General features: G+C 41.4%; 1 protein-coding gene across 7 annotated transcripts in view; it reads left to right on the top strand.

Annotated features, from left to right (window-relative positions):
* Positions 1 to 20852, top strand: part of ptprsa (protein tyrosine phosphatase receptor type Sa) — a 239391-nt gene extending 218539 nt beyond the window's left edge. For all 7 annotated transcript variants that reach the window (XM_083940543.1, XM_083940546.1, XM_083940548.1 and 4 more), the window contains 10 exons: positions 2594 to 2769; positions 4892 to 5011; positions 7561 to 7715; positions 8616 to 8901; positions 12355 to 12533; positions 12916 to 13042; positions 13169 to 13294; positions 17111 to 17265; positions 20182 to 20317; positions 20774 to 20852. In XM_083940543.1, coding sequence (XP_083796669.1) covers positions 2594 to 2769; positions 4892 to 5011; positions 7561 to 7715; positions 8616 to 8901; positions 12355 to 12533; positions 12916 to 13042; positions 13169 to 13294; positions 17111 to 17265; positions 20182 to 20317; positions 20774 to 20842 — 1529 coding nt within the window. In that variant the 3' untranslated portion in view covers positions 20843 to 20852. The remainder of the gene's footprint in view (positions 1 to 2593; positions 2770 to 4891; positions 5012 to 7560; positions 7716 to 8615; positions 8902 to 12354; positions 12534 to 12915; positions 13043 to 13168; positions 13295 to 17110; positions 17266 to 20181; positions 20318 to 20773) is intronic.
* The last annotated feature ends 520 nt before the right edge of the window (positions 20853 to 21372 follow it).

Genomic DNA, 21372 nt, shown 5'->3' with positions numbered 1-21372 from the left:
AAGGCTCACCCGTCCTCATGCTCTTCACCACAGTCATCACAGAGATGAACTCACTGCAGATCATTTGGGAGATCCTCATAATTACAGAGTCAGTTTTAAGTAATGAGGAATTTATACCGGATAGACCGGATGGGAGTAGACAGTGAAGACTAAACTAGAATTGCAGTGCTGAATAGAATACATTAAATACAATGAAGAGTACACTAGACTGGGCTGGATTACACAGGCACTGTCTTGAGTTAAGGCAGAAACATGAAGCAAAATAGAATGTGTGTGAAAAGTCTCCAGTTAAGATTCAGTCCAGCAGCAACCAGTGAATTTTGAGAACAAAACTACATTTTGGTGAACGCTAAACAGAGCACTTATTTCTGCTCAGGTTGGTCCGGGGGGGGGGGGGGGGGGGGGGGTTAAGCAAGGACTTGTTTCGAGCTCATTTTTGGACCCAGCAGGAGTGGGGGGGGTTTTCACCGTCCCGTTTGTCTCATCAGATCTGCCTCGCTCTTATAACTTCCCTCTAACTGCCCACAGACACAGTACTGAGAATTCTCAGAGCCAGAAAAACTCCTCTGACTCCTAAATCTCAAGGGACATTGTCAGAGGTTGTCACCCTTCACGGCTGACATTGTTCTGGCGTTGCATCACCAAGAAGAGACTCCAGACTTCCTCAGAGTACTGCCAAACTCCACTACTCCAACATACTCTCCTTCAGTGTGAGCTAACTGCTTTGACTAGATTTTCGACAATCTAGTCAGGCCAATTTGAGGGTGCAACAACATGCGTAACAAAATTATCCCGGGGAAAAAAATGCCTCGTCCATAAATACATAAATTAATCAAGTCTGAAATTTCTATTTTACACTGCAGTGATTTTGCCATTAGTCGCAGCAGTAGAACAATTCATGCACACTGCCATTCTCTGTTCACTTAGCTATGACTAAAGCCAAGGCACCGCAGTCGGATTGTGCGACGTGGTATCCGTTTTAATGACATTTGCCTCTCTTTTTTTTCCTTATTTCCATTCTTTCGATCATTTCTCCCCTTTGTTCTCCACCCCACCTCTCTCGACCCCCCCCCCCCTCTCTCTCTCTCTCTCTCTCTCTCTCTCTCTCTCTCTCTCTCTCCTCCTCCTCCTCTCCACCCTGGTTGGTGGCCTCACTGCGTCTCTTCTCTTAAATGAGCCCATTTGGGTGTTTCATTGTTTGTCGCTTGAGTGAGGAGATGTCAGTCAAAGTGACGTGACTCTCCAAACACAGATGGCGCCACACTCTGAGTCTCTTTTCAACTGAGAGGATCGCAGAAGTTGACGAATTGAAGACTGGCGATGTTCTATCTTATCGCTGTCAGATGCTCAGTGTTTACTTTTACGATATTTTTCATTCATTCATTCATTCATCTTCAACCGCTTATCCCGGGTTCGGGGTCGCGGGGGGGCTGGAGCCAATCCCAGCTGACATCGGGCGTGAGGCGGGTTAGACCCTGGACAGGACGCCAGTCTATCACAGGGCACGATATTTTTCAATTCAATTCAATTCAATTCAATTGAATTGTCTTTATAGTGCCAAATCATGACAAAAGTTATCTCAGGACAAATCACATTTCTAGAACTAAAGATTACGGGACACCCCGGTCTATTCTGGATGCAGTCTACACCACCGCAACTGATTCCCTCAGATTGGAGCTTGATAATGGTTTTTGTACTTCACATGATGAGACTAGCTTGTTTCATTGTCAGAACAACTTTTGATACTTGACATCATGAGCAATACCCAGTGAAGCCTTGCAGTGAACTACATATTTTAGCTCTGAAGTGTTGTGTTACTGCTGGAGCCACAACAAAGGATTCCACAGAATACTTGGATAGTTACATGATGCCGGTGGAAGGAGGGATTTTTTTGAAGGAGCTTACAAGCGCTATACACACCATCCTTGTCATTATTTTCCAGTACACATTCCTCTTCCCAGCTTTGCGGAAGTGTTCCTTGCGGCAAGATTTAGTGGACCGGTGTGCAACAGAGCATGGTGGCGTTTTGAGAGGAATGGTAGCTGGATTCTACCTCCTGGCTGTGGTGGCTGAGTGGCTGATTTACTCATCGCTATTCTCCATCTGCACGCACATTTCATCCAAGTTAGGGGTGGTAAATCAGATGTTGGCTGCTACATGCATGTTTACAGAAATTGAGGCAGAACCACAGTGGTAGTTTTTTTAAAAACAAGCTGACATGACCATAACCATACCATAACCATAACTTAAGACATTGCCCCTGCTCTCTGGGCAATTCACTGATCTCAGCAAATTTTTCCCTAGTTTCAACAATAAGAGGTCATGAGAGCTCATTACATAAGCAGTTTACCTGTTTTCTTTTTTCTAGTCTAGAGCTGTTACACCTCCATTTAAAGGGAAACCGGGTTAGCCTGTGGGAAAACTGGGAATTATCGAGGGAGACGGCACAAAACAAAGGAGTTTAGATAATGAGGGAGGTGAAATAATGAAAAAATGAGAGGGATTCAGGCAGAAGAAAAATTGATTAAAAGAAGAAAAAGGCATTTACAGTAGAATATTCCATCTCTTAATATGTTCTTGCCTCTTTATCTAGGTATCACCGGTAGCGACTATATCAACGCCAACTACATTGATGGCTACAGGAAGCAGAATGCCTACATTGCCACCCAGGGTCCATTACCAGAGACATTCGGGGACTTCTGGAGGATGGTGTGGGAACAGAGAGCAGCCACTGTTGTCATGATGACCAGGCTGGAGGAGAAGTCACGGGTAAGTTCGCTCAACCACTGTCTGGATGGAATGCCTGGCCCCTGTTTTTGTCAGGTTTCTTGTAAAAGCTTCCCTGCCAGGACATTCATCTTTCAAAACACACTACGAAATTAAATCATAGAATGATTCACAAGATCAAGAAGCAGCTGTTGAGAAATGGCGCAGGTTTACAGTGATTTCCCAGTTTCACACCTGAACGTCATTAGAAGGTTATCAGACTTTATTTTCTTGATATGGATTGCTTTCGGGGAAGGGTAGAAATATTAATGGGACGGTGAAAGCAGCAGGGAAGGATGATAAAATAGAGTGAGCTCAAACACTTCCTGTTCACATATGAGAAGGTAGGCTGCGTATCCACTGGGAGCATCTTGGATGTTTTTTCTCTCCTTATTTGCAGTGAAAACAGCAAGCTGTTGCTCGTTCCCTACAGTCCTGAGAGCTTAGTAAGTTTTAGCGCTCAGAGTGCACAGTGCAGGAAGCTAAAATTAAAATTTAGGCAACAGAGTGACAGAGTTTTTTTGCAGTACCTGTGACTAGTGCCTCCCACAACCATCTGTTGATGGTGCATGGAGAGCACAGTGGCTTAGTCTCAGAAGGGCGGAATGAGATGTCAGGGTGTGATCGCACTGGTTGACTTTTACATCCTTGAGAAGGAAAGGAACGTTTTCCGTAGTTCCGAACGGTCCAACTTGTTTTTAATTGTAACTATGATGTAAAAACCTTTTAAGCCAACTAACTCAAAAGAGGGAAAAACAGAAAATGTTTGGTTTTTTTTTAAATGACAGCTGGCATAGTGAATCAGCAGAAAGCATGTTGGCACTGTCAAGGAAGTGTCTTAAGTATTTTATAGTTGGATATCAGTCCTGTTTGTCCTCAGTGACAGCTAGTCATTAAGTGAACAGGGTGCCTGTCACGTCTAAATTATGAAGTGACTGTTACAAAAAAGGAAATAAAATAAAGCGAGATGATGCTGTACTATGGATACAAATATTCTATTCTTTGCTATCAAGGAATGGACTTGTCTAAATGTCTAAAAAGCCAACTGCGATGTTTCATCCTGTCAACTCAAACCTGTGTCAACATCGGGTTCACTCACCCCAGGTGTCTCCACTTATTTTCGCTCACTCTATCCCTTTTCAATTGTTTACCCACCCTCCATACTGACAAACGTGTTTCCCGCCTGTCAAGCGTGATCAGGATTAGCGGGCTGTAGAACTTGAGTGTCGTCTTGAGCAGGAAACAGGAGAGAAAGCTGGAGAGCGGCGTGTCCCCCTCACTAGCTTGTCACATCTCATCTGGTGTCCTCCGTCGCGTCACACCCCCGTATTGAATGAATCTTTATTAAGTGAGCTGACAGCGGAGGTTTGGGGGAAGCAGGTGTTGTGTTTTCAGATATACCGTAGTACCACTGGACAAAAAACAGCTTAAAAAAAACCTGAGAAAAAAGGTATCCAAACAGGATTTGTTTGAAAAGGTGTCATATTACTCTTACTGAAACATGTTTTTATGTTGAATCTGAAAAGGATAATGCTTTATAAGGCTTTTATTTTGACAGATACTGTATTAAGAATTGATTGGTAAAGCGATTATGTTCCTTAAATGACAAAATACAGTTCTGCACACTGATGTATCACACTATTGGTGTGAGCATGTTGTTTAAAGACGTAGGAATAGATGCATCTAAAATTTTGAATAAGGTCGGTGAAGTTTAGATAAAAGAGGGAAGTTGCTGTGACAGTCTGTTCACATCTGAAAAGTCCATAAAGTGTCGTTTCTCATATTTGAAAAGAGAAGCTATCCCTGGCATTTCTGCCCACACTGCCTTGAGTTTAAATCCACAGGTGGGCCTGCTTTATGAGTTGTACATGTTATTTTATTGTGTCAGAGTGAGCTTGCTTCGAATATCTCTGTACAACCCCTTTTATGTCCATGCTCTTGTTCATAAGTGGAGATGCCATTTAATAGAATGTGGAATATCTTTCTCTCTCTCTCTCTCTCTCTCTCTCTCTCTCTTTCTCTCTCTCTCTCTCTCTCTCTCTCTCTCTCTCTAACTCTCTCTCTCTCTACCTCTCTCTTTCTTTCTCTACCTCTCTCTCTCTCTCTCTCTCTCTCTGAATTCCAGATTAAGTGTGACCAGTACTGGCCCAGTCGTGGCACAGAAACCTATGGTATGACCCAAGTGACCCTGCTGGACACCATAGAGTTGGCCACTTTCTGTGTCCGCACTTTCTCCTTGCACAAAGTAAGATGATTTCTCTCTCTAACACATGTGCATAGGTATTCTCTTTGCTCTTTTGCAGAAATACTGTATCAAACCATCCAGGACATGCAGAGATTTCTAAAGTGGACGGTACTTAAACATGCAACCAATACCTATATGATACAGCCATTATATTTATTATCAAGTCGATTAACCATGAATTCCCCAATCCTTATTCAATGTGTGTGCAGGGCCAATTCATGGTTTAAACCTTGAAAAAATACAGACACAAGGTTTACATAGGAAACAAAAAATATTGCATAAACCGTGTGCTGTTGTTTTCCATTGGATGTAAAGGTACATACATACAGTATATAACCCTTTGTCCGCATTGTCCTTCCAGTCTACCCATTTTAACTTGTTCAGCTCTCTCTCTCCTCAATAGATCATCTGTTTATATACGTCTGCCAAATTAGAGCACTTAGGTAAAGTGAGCAGAAGAGAAACTCAATATACATAATTGGCAGACTGCTCTCATGCTCCTATGCCCACACACAAGCACACATTCACACACTGAAACACGCAGGCAGATACAGAGGGTCCACAAAGATGAAAAGCATTCTTAAGATGAAGCATGTGCAAGCTCACGTGCAAACTCTTACACAACCATACGGTGAAGGTCACACCCAAAACATAAATACATGCATTTACATACCTTTGACACAAATGCATAAATATAATGCCACACAAAGACACAGACATGCAGACATGAATACCATTAAAGTGCGTGTAAATACAGACACTCACAATTAGACACAGGGAATAAAAAAGAAAAAACAATCCAGCACATTTACATGCAAACTTGCTCTCACTCACAGTCACATAGCTCATGATCATGCAAACACATGTTGTTAAAAAAAAAAAAGAAAAAAAGACCTGAGCAGAGACTCTTTGCAAACAACCTGCCATTTGAAGGATTAGACATTTCTAAAATATGCCTCTTAACCAGATAGTAACACAGCTGAATGTGTAGCTTTGTAGGAGTGTCAATGAGCACCTGGGCAAACCAGTGACGGTAAAGATAGCGACATATCAGCATCTGCAAGAACTGCAGATGCTGATATGTCGCTATCTTTACCGTCACTGGTAAATGGCCCTGGTTGACATTCAGGGCCATTTACATTCTGCCTCTCTCAGCCTCCATCAAACCGATAGGGTTCTTTTTTTCTGTCAGCTATATCATCTGCCTCCTCCTTAAAACTGCAGCAATTGCTGTGATTTCTCACTGAGCTGTTTTCACTTTATATCTCTGAGAAAAAACGCTGTGTTGAATTTGTGTGAAGCATAAGGCAGCAGGAGCTGGCATTGTGCACACAAACATACACACACAGTACATCTACAAAGCAGCCACCATAGTACCCATCCATATGTATGTGTGTCCTGCAGTGATTCTGAATTGTGTCTACCGATAAATCCTTAACAAAAAAAATGACATTTAAATAAAATGAGCAGTCAAGCACCAACCGCATCCACGTATCACGCATCAACTGCAGAAACAGGGAATGTCCATAAGAAAATAAAGGAAAATAAGATTTAGGTCAGTTTGCTTTTAATTACCACACTCATTTATTCATTTATTCAGCAAGGAAAAAAATTCCCTCTGTCAGGGAAGCGGAAATACCACATTGAAATGCAAACGGTACCTCCATTAGAGGATGTTCTGAGAGAAAAGAGAGGAGAGGAGGACAGAAAGATGCAAGGAAGATATTTTTTTCTCTCTGTCTTCTTATCCTTTTCAAAAACCTTCTGTAGATGCCAGCTTGTATCTTTGATGCGTTGTGTTGAGTTTAAGGGTGGGAGCTGACAGACGGCAGTGTAATGTGGGTGTTTGCTGCATGTATCTGTAGATCTTCTGAGCGGCAGCGATGTGAGAGCTAGGAAATATAATACCTGTTCTGTTCAGTATAGAAATGATCCTACTTACTATATTATGATGACTCCATCTGATCAGCTCCTTATATGTGAAAGTGTTTCCTGAAGGATAATTATGCGCTTTTAAGCGGTACTGCACTGGAAATCTATTTTAAGTTTGAAACACTCATTCCCTTTAAAAGGTAGCTGAGCTAAAATTAGTAGTTTTCAGACTTCAGAGAGCACAGCAGCATTGGCTCATTCCTATAGGTTATAATGTGAACCCTATCACAGTTAAGCTCGCTCTGTGGGGGCAGAAAAAAAGGCATAATCCGGTACATTAGGTCAAGTCAAGTCAAGTTTATATATATATATATATATATATAACACAGTTCATACAACAGGCATGGACTCAACTGTGCTTCACAGAAATTCACAAAATTTAAATCAGGTGGATTGAAAGCAAGTGTTTATACCAATAGAGTTAACTAAAACAATCATCATACCGTTACCATTTAAATGTAACCATTTAGCGAAAACAGCAGACACCTATCATTTTGTCTTATTTTTGTTTGTTTTTTAGGTTTTTTTATTTGGCACTAATAAAACTAGTTGATTCAGTCAATCCAAACAAAAGGCCACCAAGGTATACAACCCCACATTTCACTGCTCCTTTCCAGAATGGCTCTAGTGAGAAGCGGGAGGTTCGTCAGTTCCAGTTCACGGCGTGGCCTGACCATGGAGTGCCAGAGTACCCAACCCCCTTCCTGGCCTTCCTCCGTAGGGTTAAGACATGCAATCCACCTGACGCAGGACCCATAATCGCTCACTGCAGGTCAGTAGCAACATTTTGTTGTTAGGGTTGATTAAGGTTTGTTTTTTTGCTTTGAGATCAAATTTGTTTTTAAAATTGTATGTAACTGGAATGTATGTGCCCATGTTGACTGTGGTTAGTTCGAAGCTACTAGAGTAAAAATTAAGCCTCGACCTACACATGGAAGAGGGATTTTTCTGTTTTGCCCCCTGCCCATAGTGCACGCATGTGTGAGACCATGAGCGAACAAAATGGCAGAGCTCCTGTGTGACTGCTATTATACGTTACATAACACACATTATACAGACACATGCTCTCTTTCTTATGACATCCTCAGTCTTTTCTATTCTCCATTGGTCACATCATCTTTCTTTTTAAGGCATTTTTTGTACTTTTATTCTCTCCACCTCTGTCTATTTTCTTATGAAAAGCCTCAGTAATCCCTTCCCATCTTTCTTGCTTCTCCCTTTTTTTGCTCCTTAGCCCTTCCTTCTTTTACAAGCGATATTTCTCAAACTGCTTATTCAAATTGAAACCTTCCATTTTGTCAAGATAAGAAGACTTTGCTGCCACACAATAGACCTTAAATTTGACAGCTTGCTCTGCTCAGTATCCATCGCTGTCCTCTTGTTGTTCTGTCATTTTAGTTGCTTTGGTCTTCCCTCTCTTACTCTATATCCTCTCCCACTCAATTATTTAAAATGCAACACCACAACAAATCTACAAGCATTACTGGACAAACTGTACATAATCTTTTAATCGTTTCAGTATTTGAGAGAGTGAAAATAACCGTAAATTACATGCACAGCACCCTGAGAGGAAAAGACCCTAGAAATAACAGCAAGGCAGAATTTCTATTCAACAAACCTCTTACAAACCACAATTTCTCTTTCTTCTCTTTCCTTCCCTCTTGTCCTACAGCGCCGGTGTCGGCCGGACAGGTTGCTTCATCGTTATCGACGCCATGCTTGAACGTATCAAGCACGAGAAGACGGTGGACATTTACGGCCATGTGACGCTGATGCGCTCGCAGCGGAACTACATGGTGCAGACGGAGGACCAGTACAGCTTCATTCACGATGCACTGCTGGAGGCGGTGGCCTGCGGCAACACTGAAGTGGCTGCCCGGAGCCTCTACTCCTACATCCAGAAGCTGGCTCAGGTCGAGAGCGGCGAGCACGTGACTGGCATGGAGCTAGAGTTCAAGGTACAAGAAATTACAAGACCGTTTTTTTCCAGGTAACCCATCTTCAGGTTCGAATAAAAATTGCAAATGATAGATTAAAAAAAGCAGACGTTCTAAATTAGTGTCTGTATTATTTTTCACTTTTTGCACTTAATACTTCACAAAATAATGAAAGAAATGAACACTAAGTTTTGTGAGTTCTGTCACCCTGTCATAGGCGTCTGCAAACCTTTTAAATGAAACGAAAAGTGATTTTGGACTCAAAGCCAATGTTTTTCGCCTTTCATACTTTTTGCTCTTCATCATTATTTGCAGTGTTTTTAATTGTTGCTTGCAATAATGGCTTTTTGATTCATGTTCAAACGTTTCCTTGCAATTTGATGGTTCTTGAATAGCAACAGTGTTTCTGGCAAGAAACTGAAACTAAATATAGAGACTGGGGAAAACAGAAAATGAATGATTACTGTAGCTGATTGGGGGAACTGGGAAAATAACATTTCAGTCGAATGAAGATGCAGTTACAGCAAATACTTATATCTCAGATGAACTGAGTTAGGAGGCGAGTGCCTATACAGACATAATGGAAACTGAACAAACAATGTGTATAACACAGTAAGATGGAAGAGTTAAGAATTTGAGATGAAGAGACACTTCTCCTGAAGATGTAATACCTTTCAGTCCCAGGTAAGTAGGGTATAGATTTAAGCAGCCTTATTTACATGACATATTTGTTACTTTATATTGTACATGCTACCCAAGAAATAGGAGCTCAGATGGACTAGAAAACAAATCTTTCTTGTGCATCAATTCAATTACTTAGTTATTAGATACACAATATATGAATAATTGTACTTTTAAAGCTAAATAATGAATGTATTGACTGTTTTTATAAATGTACTTTTTTGGCCCCAATGTTAATTTTGGAGGATTTGGAATTATATGCTAAAGCAAAGAAAATTGAGTTTAATCTAGCAGGCACAAGACAAAGCAATTTGGCTGGAAGCCGCATGGATTTGAGTTTAGGTTTGAGAAAGAAAGGGTCTATGCTTTCTCATAGAAATTCATGACAAAGCAGTAGCTGAGGATAAACAGCCCGGTGCAGTGTTTACACAGATCTCCATTAAAGATCTTAACAATCATCAACTTATAAACTCACCTCAGCTTCGGCGCACCAGTCAGCATCTGCTGACCTTGAACCACTCTCTCACTCTCAAATCATTTATCATCTTCCCATCGCCATTCACCAACCAACACAGCCCCACTGCCGAGAAACAAAAATAATAGTGCCGGTGTATTTCAACCTGCTTTTTTTTTTTCAACTCACTGGTGCACAACGGTCATGGAATCTCCATCGCCATCTGAGGATAATGCTGAGCTGGCGTCAGGAGTCATCCAGGGATTAATAACATCCACGCAATGGTCAGGATAGAAAAGAGAGGGGGGGGGGCTAAGTAATTAATACTTGATGATGACAAATGGAGGTGGATGGCAGGGCAAGCAGGGAGAGGAACGTTTGGCAAATGAACAAAGGGATGACTGTATGGTAACTTGGCAGTAAGGAAGTGATTGGACAAGACACTGCACTATAGGGACGGGTGGGAGAGCATTTTTTCTCAGGTGTCAGACGGAGTTAAGCTGCGACTGGTGGGATTCACACAAGTTCAGCGGGGAGAACGAACCGGGCAGAGGGATGTGTACGATTAACAAGCATGTTCAGGGAATATATTTATGTACAGAATGGAGTAGAAGAGAAGTGCTTTCGCAAGGATCCATTTGAAATGAATTGCGAAGGAATGATTTTGAATTTAGCAGTGTTTAACTTCTCAAGGTGTTTTGTGGCATTGTAGCTGCATCATAAGCATTATTAAACATGTATTGTTTAATTCTGTTAAAGGTTATGGCTAAGACAGGTAAGGATTAGGATAATCACAATTTTGTAAGCCCTATGTTGTAACTCCAGATATGATTATACCCGTGGTAGCGAAGCATACCACCCAAGTGAATAGATAAACTGTACTATAAATGGAAATTGAACCAGCAACCGTGACCAAAGGTACCCAACAATGGGTGTTTCTCTGCCCTTGTTGGATGAGAGGTTGCCAGGTCTGGCTCAGTCCCCTGCACCCTCTGCGGCATTTTGGTGGTGTAGCTGAGGGGCCTCTTTAGCGCTTGCCAGGCCACCTCAAGCCTTTCCAGGTGCCTTTGTGAAACACAGATCAAAGAGACAGTAGCAAGGGATGAAGGAAAAAGGGAGGAGAAGAGGGGCTGGACAGATTCCAAGTGGCCACTGACACAGATATACTGGTGCTATAGAGGAATTAGAGGGAAAGAGAGGACAACACTCTAATAAGGAAAATGAGAGGAATGGTTAGGTTAAGCACTGTTCACACTGAGATTCAAGGGGAAACACTTTCACTTTGTGCATTTTGAACAACCATTAAGAGAAGAGAAGTTCAGGAAATAAATCGGCATCCCGGCTACTTTTTTTAATAGGGTCAGTTGAAACTCATCTCTCTCTCTCTGTAGGTGATGTTGCTGGTGTCTTCAGTGCATCACACTTTTCTTTGTCTGAAAGAGGCCCTGGACAATCTGATTAGGGTGTCTTCCATACATGGGAAAAACACTAACAAGCAAGCACACACACACACACACACACACACACACACACACACACACACACACACACACACACACACACACACACACACACAAAGGCTTTGTTGAGACATTGAAGTCAAGAGGAGGCAATCATAAGACTTGCTGACCCACAAACTCCCACTGAGGTCCCTATGACGATGATGATATAGCAGTACAGCTTTTTCATTTTGATCATTGTGCAATGTGTGTGTGTGTTTGTGTGTGTGTGTCTTTCTGAACATCTCTTTGTGAGTCTGTGTTTTGTGCACACATGCAACACTGCCATTATCAAAGGCACTGGTGACCCACTTTTAGACGAGTTTTCAGTTTCACACAGACTCGATCCAGAGGCTTGTTAGTCTGGGTGTGTGGTATATTTTCCATTGTTCCATCTGACCCCACAGAACCCAGTGAGTTACGAAAGGGGACAAGATTTTTGAATTGCTTTTCCCATAAGTTTGCCCTTGATAAACAGTGTCCCTTTGAAGCTGTGTCATCATCTGCAAAGAAGATTAGATTGTGTTTGCTTTATTACTCTCTGTCATTGATATACTCCTCTCTTTATCTGTCTCGCACCTGTCCTCCACTCCCTCCTCATCTCTTCCATCTCTCCTCCTTTCATCATCCTCTGCTGCTTTTCTCACGTCCCCTCTTTCCTCTCTGTATCTACCGTGGCTTTTGCCGATACATCCCCTCTTCCCCTCCTCACCACTGTATTTTCTTTTCATCTTCTCCCTCCTCCATACCTTTCATTCCACACATTCTGTATAACTTTTCCTTCTGTAGTCTTTTTTTTTTTTGTACCTCACTCTCTTTCTGTGCATTCCTTCCCTCCAGCGTTTGGCTAACTCCAAAGCCCACACGTCGCGCTTCATCAGTGCCAACCTTCCCTGCAACAAGTTCAAGAATCGGCTGGTCAACATCATGCCCTATGAGACCACGCGCGTCTGTCTGCAGCCAATCAGAGGCCTGGAAGGATCTGACTACATCAATTCCAGCTTCATTGATGGATACAGGTAGGAAGGGGTAAAGGGGGGCATGTGTGAGGTGATGCCATTACTGTTTTTATTCATCGCCAGGAAACATCTTTAATAATTCAAGACATACATTTCCTCTCTGAGTGGTAAAAATACATGGTTAAGAATATATAGCAGATAAGGTAAATGGGGATATGGTTTAGAAAGGAAACTACCTAATTCAAATTTATAATTTATATGCATTGCGTTTGTTATCTTCGCAGTCCCCCAAGAGAATGTATTACTTGTAAAAAGCAGAAACTCAGTCTTTTTCAAGAATGTATCAAGTTTCAGTGTTGTTCCCATCAGTGATGTTAAAACGGCAGTGATTGATTAAACAAGCCAAACATGAATGGTTTTAATATGGTTTTACTGTATATAGGCAACAGAAGGCCTACATCGCCACGCAGGGCCCTTTGGCAGAGACTACAGAAGACTTCTGGAGAATGCTCTGGGAGAACAACTCTACTATTGTAGTCATGTTGACCAAACTGAGAGAGATGGGACGGGTAAGACATAAACACACATGGACACAGTTTTTTGAGGTTTCAAAGAGTCAAAAGGAAATGATAGAATACATGAGAAAGTCGTCAACATATGAACTAAGGGTTTGTCTACACCATTTGCTCAAACAGGAAAAGTGTCACCAGTACTGGCCGGCGGAGCGCTCTGCCAGGTACCAGTACTTTGTGGTTGATCCCATGGCAGAGTACAACATGCCCCAGTACATCCTCCGAGAGTTCAAGGTCACAGACGCCAGGGTAAGACATACCTGGAAGTGTTGAATGTGGATTGAGTGTAGGTTGAGTAGGTTTGCTGATGGGAATAATAAACAATAGAGAATTGTTGTTGAGAATTACAGCATTTTTTTATAGATAATGTTGGGGAGTTATCCATAAAAATGAGATGAAAACAATGTTGCGGAGAAAGTCTACTTTTGTAGATTTTCCTATTTTGTAGATTTTCCTATAGATTCTCAATTGTAATATAATATATAATATAATACTGTCATTTAATACAGTACCAGTGTGTTGTGAATAATCATACAATATACAGAGACACCTCTTTCTCAGTAGCTTTAAAGGACCAGAATGCAATGCAATACCTACTTATGCTCTTTCCACAATTGCAGTATTCCCACCCTTCACCAGAGTGTGGGAAATGTAGGAAACTAAGCAGGTTAAGGAAAAGTAGGTCGCAAAACACAGAAAGTATTTTTTCCTCCAAAGTCAAAAAAATAGCTCCGACATTGTAATTTCCCTCTGTAGTTACAGATGTAGATGGGTTTCCAGACTAAACAAGATATCATGATGACTTTATGTTGAATGTAACTTCATTCAGAAATTAATGAGAGTCCACAGCCAGCAAAGGACTTTTCTGGCCCTGAACCGTTTATGACCTACTCCACACTACCGTGGTTATCTTTTACCCCAAGACGTCTTTTTCGGGGTCCAATTAGGGTCGGACGGTTTGAAGTAACAGAACTGAAGCGTGAAAATAAAACTGCTTCCTCTCTTTGCCAAACAAGCTGACATATCCAATGATTTTCCAGGTGAAGTGGCAGCTAGTTAGCAGTCATACCACTAAAAAAAAAATGGCACTAAAAAAAATGAATACATCATATCCCCACACACACACACACACAATTTTTTTCTTTATACATATATCCAGTGTGCAAAAGGCTTCTCTTAACAGGCTCAAACACACACTCACATAAAGAAATACTTATCTTCATGCTGATTTTTTATTCTTGTGCATACATACACACACACCTTTGTATTTATTCACAAACACTACATTCAGCAAACATTAAGTATTTTCAGCAAGTATGTATGAACCCCCCGTGAATGAACAAAAGCTTATCGTCAGAGTTAAGGACACAAAATAGAAAGAGAGAGAGAGAGAAGATGATAATAGAGATACAGTATATGGATGTGTAAAAGTCAAGGTTGGGGTGATGTTAAGAAACACTGTACATGTAGCTGTAGCTGTTGTTGTTACTGATTGTGCATGTACGCGAGAGTGTGTAAACTGGATTTTGACCCAACGTACCATTGATTTTGTATGGGTATATACATGCTTATGTGTTTGTATATGTATCTCTAAAAGTGTGTGTGTGTGTGTGTGTGTGTGTGTGTGTGTGTGTGTGTGTGTGTGTGTGTGTGTGTGTGTGTGTGTGTGTGTGTGTGTGTGTGTGTGTGTGTGTGTGTGTGTGTGTGTGTGTGTGTGTGTGTGTGTGTGTGTGTGTGTGTGTGTCAGTGTGTGTGTGTGCATGTATGACACACGCCTCTGCGCAGTAATGGCATAGACTCCACGCCTCAACACTCACATCTAGCGAGCAAGTCACGTATTTAATCACACAATTTGACACGCCGCGTGGGCCCTCAGGTTGTGTTAAATTTCCCTCTCTTTTTTTTCACCCTCTCCTGTCTTTCTTCCCCGTGCTTGGTTTATTTTGTTGTCTTTGCCCCCTCTCACTTTTAATCCCCCCGCTGAGGCGAAATGTTTTTGAGATGGAAAACAAAGGCAACGGAATAAAAGAAAACATGCAATGCGTCATAAAACGGGGACAGACACGAGATGTTGTACAAAGAGAGTCAGCATATGGAGCTTAACTTATTAGAATCAAAATCACTGTGTTTGTCAAGTACAATAAATGTATAGGAATACATTTTGGCAGCATCGGAGCAGAAGCATCAATAGCTAAGATGGCAACAGGGTGCATACTGCCACACAGGACAACAGGACTTCACATTTAGAGCACAAAGACTCAATAGACAGATTACACAGTCAAGATCCTTTCACATAGATTCAGCGTTTAGCAATCTGAATTTAGCACGCTAGCCTTAGAGGAGGGGTGTTTAGCTCATGGCAAAAATCAGAATGGATGAATAAGAACGTATCAGCCTCCATGACAACATCGATGATGAATATGGAGCCTAAGGTACTCCATCAAAACCTACTATTAACTCAATATGATGTATGCCATTTTTGACAGATTAAGAGGGGAACAGATGAATAAAGCTCTTTCTTTTTTACTGCTAAAAAAACTTAATACTTGGAAGAGCAAATAAACTATCTATTTTTATCAATTAATCCGGACAGACTAGATACATGTTTATTGTTACCTTTATTTACCAATTCAACGGCTCTGTGAATAAATGTAATTGGCTTATTATCAAGCTACTCAAACAGGTGCAGAACATTTGCAATAGGGGCAACATAATTCTGTTCTCAAAACAACGTTTTACCTGTTCTTTCATATTAGGTTGATTCTATAACAAATTAGAATCAGAAACACTCTAAACCTGTTTTTAGGGTGTAAAATTCTACACCATCTAACAGCAGGATAGCAAAAAAGGACAAATAATTCCCAGTTTACTCGCCAAATGAATATTCATCAAATTGCACATTTGCAACAATTGGGAAGTGAATGTTTGAGAATGATACATCCTGTCTAAGCCAAAGTCTGTTGCACAGGGAAGTGAGAAACAACTGGAGAAACGAACACCTGGTTGTCTTAATTGCTGCTGGCATCAAGTGAAACAGCCCGTCTCAAAATCCAAAATTGCCTCTCTCTGCTCACTATCATGAGAAATGTATTCTCTCCAAGATAACTTCAAAAGAACTTTCTTTACAAGGACACACGTATTGACTGTGCATTCTCAGTCTCGATGATCAACTCTCTCAAAATAAAGTGGATCAATTCACTTGTCCTAGTCTGATGACGCTTGATTGTAAAAATGTATTGTTTGCATTAGAAGCAAATGCAACATGCACCACTAACACAAGATTATAAGAATCAATATGAGATTAAATTGTTAAGATTGACGTTTTGTCTCGCGAGCTTGTCAGCTTGTCAGGGTTTTTATTTTCAATTTTCATCATCCAATCCCACCTCCTGCTCCGTTAGTCCTCCGTTCTTGCTTCTTACCTCCATCCATCAGGTCGCTCTATCGATCGCATCGCAGGATTATCCTATATTCAACATGGTGTCTAGGAGAAGACGTCTGTCATGGCAGATACACTATTGATTACTTTAACTAGGACCTACTTGCGTCACACATGCACACACACACACACACGCCCACACACATACACACACACACACACATACACACACACACACACAAAAGACAGAAGAAAATAGAGACAATTGAAGGTAGAGGAGCAGGGTGGGAGAGAAGAAGGCCCACTGTCCCTCAGTGCTGAGATGTGTGTGTCATTGTACATTTATTTTTCTGCGGTGTGTTGCTTTTGTGGAGAAAAAGAATGAATCAATAAATATTATTAAATATTATATATGGGACAAGTAGTGAGATGTGGCCAGCTAATAGACCTTTTATCAATGTTGCATCATCTGCATTTTGTTCTTTAATTGATCCAAAGAGTTTGGAGTGTAAAAAAACAGTAACATAGATCCTCTCTGACCTGTTTTTTTCAGCCATTGCCTTTGCATTCTTTCCTTTTCTTTACAAATGCCTTCCTTCCTCTCATATCTATGCCTCCACTTGCTTCTTTGTATGATCTACAATCTACAGTCTTCTATCCTCACATACTTTTCTCTGTATTTGCAGGATGGTCAATCCAGGACAGTAAGGCAGTTCCAGTTTACTGATTGGCCGGAGCAAGGCGTGCCCAAATCTGGGGAGGGATTCATTGATTTCATCGGCCAGGTGCATAAAACCAAGGAGCAGTTTGGACAGGATGGACCAATCTCTGTCCACTGCAGGTAATGGGTCTCACTGTCACGTTGCACATCATTAAAGATCCCAGATCCAAAAAGCATTACACTTTCTTGAAAAATATTACATTTTTATTTTAGAATTTGTTGAAACAAAGAGGCACAATATGATGTATTTCAAGACTCAAACTGCACTCCACAGACACACTTTCTATCTTGAAAGAGATATACGGCTTTAGGTATCACAACAAGATTAAATCAATTCTTAAGGTGGTTATTGTTTTGCAGCGCGGCACCTCCTGCGGCGCAGCTCTAACAGCATCATCAGATACAATCCCTCCTCACATTTTTGCCACAGCACTACACTACCTCTGCACCTCCACAGGCCCATCTCCTCCATAATTGATAAGGCTGAGATACTGCTTGGAATTTGGAAAGAGGAGGCACATGAAATGATACAGCCATTCTATTTAGGTTTTATGTAAGATCTGTGTTACTTTTTTATCACCTCAGGTGTAACTTCCAAGGTAACCTTCATCATTAACCTGACATGCCAGACTCGGGTATATTTGGTAGTGGTCAACACCAAGGCCTCAGGTTTTTTCTCATTCATTAAGGGCGCACTCACACTGTCCGCCCGTAAAACCTGTTTTGGCCCGGTGCGGAAGGACAGTGTGAGTGCGCCCTAATAGACCTTGAGTGGGATCCATCTGAATGAGTTGTAGCCGGACAGCAGGCGAGTTTTGACAGGCTTGTTTTTGTATGCTCTGCAAGACATGTAAAGAAATAAGAAATGTCTGTAAATTCCATTCCATGCTTCATTAACCATGGATTTTCATGGTTTGACATTCAGAAAAAGAATGGAAAGAATACAACCACTCCTACAAATGTGATAGCTTGAACAAAGGTATTAACGCTGTTGTCTCATAAACATGGTTTTACTTTTGTGACAGATTAGGTGTCACTTTCTTTCCATATTTCTATTGCACAGGCGCCATGACATCACCGAACATAACATCACCTCCCCCTGTATTAAAAAGCAATGATGTCACCAGCCATAAAACGGCCCCCTGGGAGTTGTAAGATGTGTCAGGGACGCTGAGTTATTCCTCCCTGAGTCCGAAGAGTTATTGGAGAGGGAGAGTGAAAGGAGTGTTTTTTGCAGGGACTGAAGTATTAAAACTGGACTGGCAAGAGTCACACGACTACGTTGAATTCAGCTTCCTAACACGTAGTTAAAACATCCTTGACACATCTCTGTGAACTCTGTTAGATTTTTGGAGCACCATAAGAGGATTACCAGGGAACGTTGTCTGCAGCCTTCAGCTTAGTAAATTATTTGAATTTTGCGCTGTTAATCAGATACTCAAGTCACCTTTAGTCCTTTTTATATACTCTGCGGTATTGTACTTTTTAACAAGTCATTTTACCAATAGTACCTGTCACTTTGTCTAAAGGCAGATATCTCGTTTTGGGCAGATATCTCATTTTGGGAAGAAGTTTGAGTAGTGATGTAAAAAAATAAAATAATTGAGCTTTTGTTGGTTTCTTTGTCTGTCACTACCATAGCCACCGCCTGCTCCCCACTCCCTCCCTCCCTCCTTCAGGCTTTTCATCTCTGAGTGGAGAGCTTATGCCTTCCTTTTCTCTTACTCTTTCGTCTTCTGTTACCGGCCTTCTCCCGTCTGTCATCCCTCTGTCTATTTCTTAATCCTCTCTCCCTTTTCCTCTCCATCCATCCGTCCATTCTCTCGGCCCTCTTTTCTTCCACTCCTACCCTCTTTTCTTCTTCCTCCTCCTCACCCCCTCCTCGGCCACTATCTAATAGACCCACATGCTTTTTGTCATTAATTGCCTGATTACTTCCTGTGAATGGGGACACCAAATCCTCTCAGTCTGCAGCGGCTCGGCGAGCCTTCAGATTTGGAGAGTCGATCTTCCTGGAGAGAGAGAGAGAGCGAGAGAGAGAGGAGCTTTGAGTGAGTTTAAGAGTCCATGTGACAAGCTGTGACCGACTCCCAGGAAGAGGCTTTGGGTGGGCTGACTGCAGCGTTGGGGGTTGGTAGTGGTAGGGTGTCAATGTGTTTGGGGTGGTCGTATGTTTTGCACTAGTAGACTCAATAACTACGGTGTTCGATATAATTTAATTTATTGTCAAATAATACAAGTCATCATTTGTCTTACATCTTGCTTTGTTCCCCAACAGACACACACACACACACACATAAAAAAACAGAAGTGTCTCCTATCAGTCACTGATTCTTCACTCAACAAAATAACATTGGAGGCTGGAAGAAGTCCAAATAAATCTGTTGTCATATCAATTATTGTTCCACTGGTGAAGTGGAAGTCATTTCACAGCAAAGCAGCTTAGAGAGACAGATCTCAAGTATTTCAGGATCTAAGTTAAGACTCAGTATTTCTGGAGAGCAGCAGCAGGCTGCAGTTTCTCGACACATGGGAGGGGCTTAATGAGACAAAATGTTTGCTTGGTTGTTTGTGTGCCTGATTTGGAGCGTGTCTGTGTGTCCTTGAGTGCTCATTTTGTGTTCGACGAGAATGTGAGAGCACAAAGTGGATTCACACATGCTGATTGTGTCCTCACTATGGCCACCGTTGTGTTAACCTCCTGTAGGATCTCTAGCTGTCAAAGTTTCCGAGCGGTTGACTCTTTCAGGCAGTCGAAGTTGCAAACATGCAAAGTTTCCCAGTGTAGCTTTACAACAAAATCCCTTTGTAGATATAGCATGTATTTTAGCAGAAATTGAGGATAGAAATGTTTGAAAGATTACTGTTATTTTGCAGGTCATGGTAATGTAGAGTCATAAAGTAACAAAGTCCATGACAAGTGATTAGAGGACATCAGGCAAGACAAAACAGAATGGCACAAATAAAGATGTACCATTAAATAATGACATGTATTTGGCATCCTTATTTATTCACCTTGTTCTTATGTGTTTCTAGTGCGGGAGTGGGCAGGACCGGGGTATTCATCACCCTCAGCATCGTCCTGGAGCGAATGCGCTATGAAGGAGTGGTTGATATCTTCCAGACAGTGAAGATGCTCCGGACACAGAGGCCAGCTATGGTCCAGACTGAGGTCAGAGGTCACACAAATACAATGCTTCTATATTTGAGGAACTATGATTGTACTATAGTTAATGTGGTTTGGAGGCGAAGTGCCATAAGTGCCTGATCAATGTGGGATATTTGATACAAAAACTGATTATGGAGGGGAAAGGTTCACCGGCAGATATAGTGAATTTTTGAGCTGGAATGAAACATTATTGTATATACAGTGTATTGCATTGTCAACCAAGTGTAGCAATGAACACTGAGTAAATAAATAATAAATGAAAAAAATAGAATAAATAGATAAATAAACATCAGTACTGTATGTCCATGGCTAACTATGACAAACTACATAATGACACTATTTCTAAATCTTCCGAAGAATCGTTTTCTGTTTATCAATCTCCTTATCATAGTAAACTCTTTGACCTACTGGTGAGATTCATTTCTGATGCATTTTTTCTTGTGTGTTTCTCCCCTACAGGATGAGTACCAATTCTGCTATCACGCAGCTCTGGAGTACTTAGGAAGCTTTGATCACTATGCAACGTAAAAAGCCATCACCCCCCCCCCCCCCCCAACAGTCTCGTGAGCCATAGAAACTGAAATTCGAAACGACGACAGCATACAACAATAACACAATCACTGATTCAGACATACCAAACAGGATCCCATTGTAGATTTTTAGAAGACAACGTCCAATCAACTAGTTGAAAATAATTCCAATTCGACTAAGCAACCTTTTTCATGAGGAAGCGAGGAAAATTGCTCATTATCAAGAAAAGAAAATCCTCAACAGTAGAGGAACCAGACGCTGTGGCTCAAGCTGTGGGGCGGGAGTTGAGTCAGACTGCTTACCTTAGCTCAAGTGTTTCGATGTGGAGGACATTGTAAACATTTGTGGACGTTTCTCTTCCCAAAATTATCTTTGTGATACAACGGTAACAAGCAACAGTTAATGAAGGAGAAGGCAACAGCAAAATATCTATGAGAGGCAGATGGATGTAGCCAAGAGGGGTGACTTTCTTGTTTTTTTGATATGCCTGGGTGTAAAGGGGGATTTAAGTATTTCTAACAACACAT

Source organism: Echiichthys vipera (assembly GCF_963691815.1).
Source record: "Echiichthys vipera genome assembly, chromosome: 3".
NCBI lineage: Eukaryota > Metazoa > Chordata > Actinopteri > Perciformes > Trachinidae > Echiichthys > Echiichthys vipera.
This window is presented reverse-complemented; position numbering and strand designations above follow the sequence as displayed.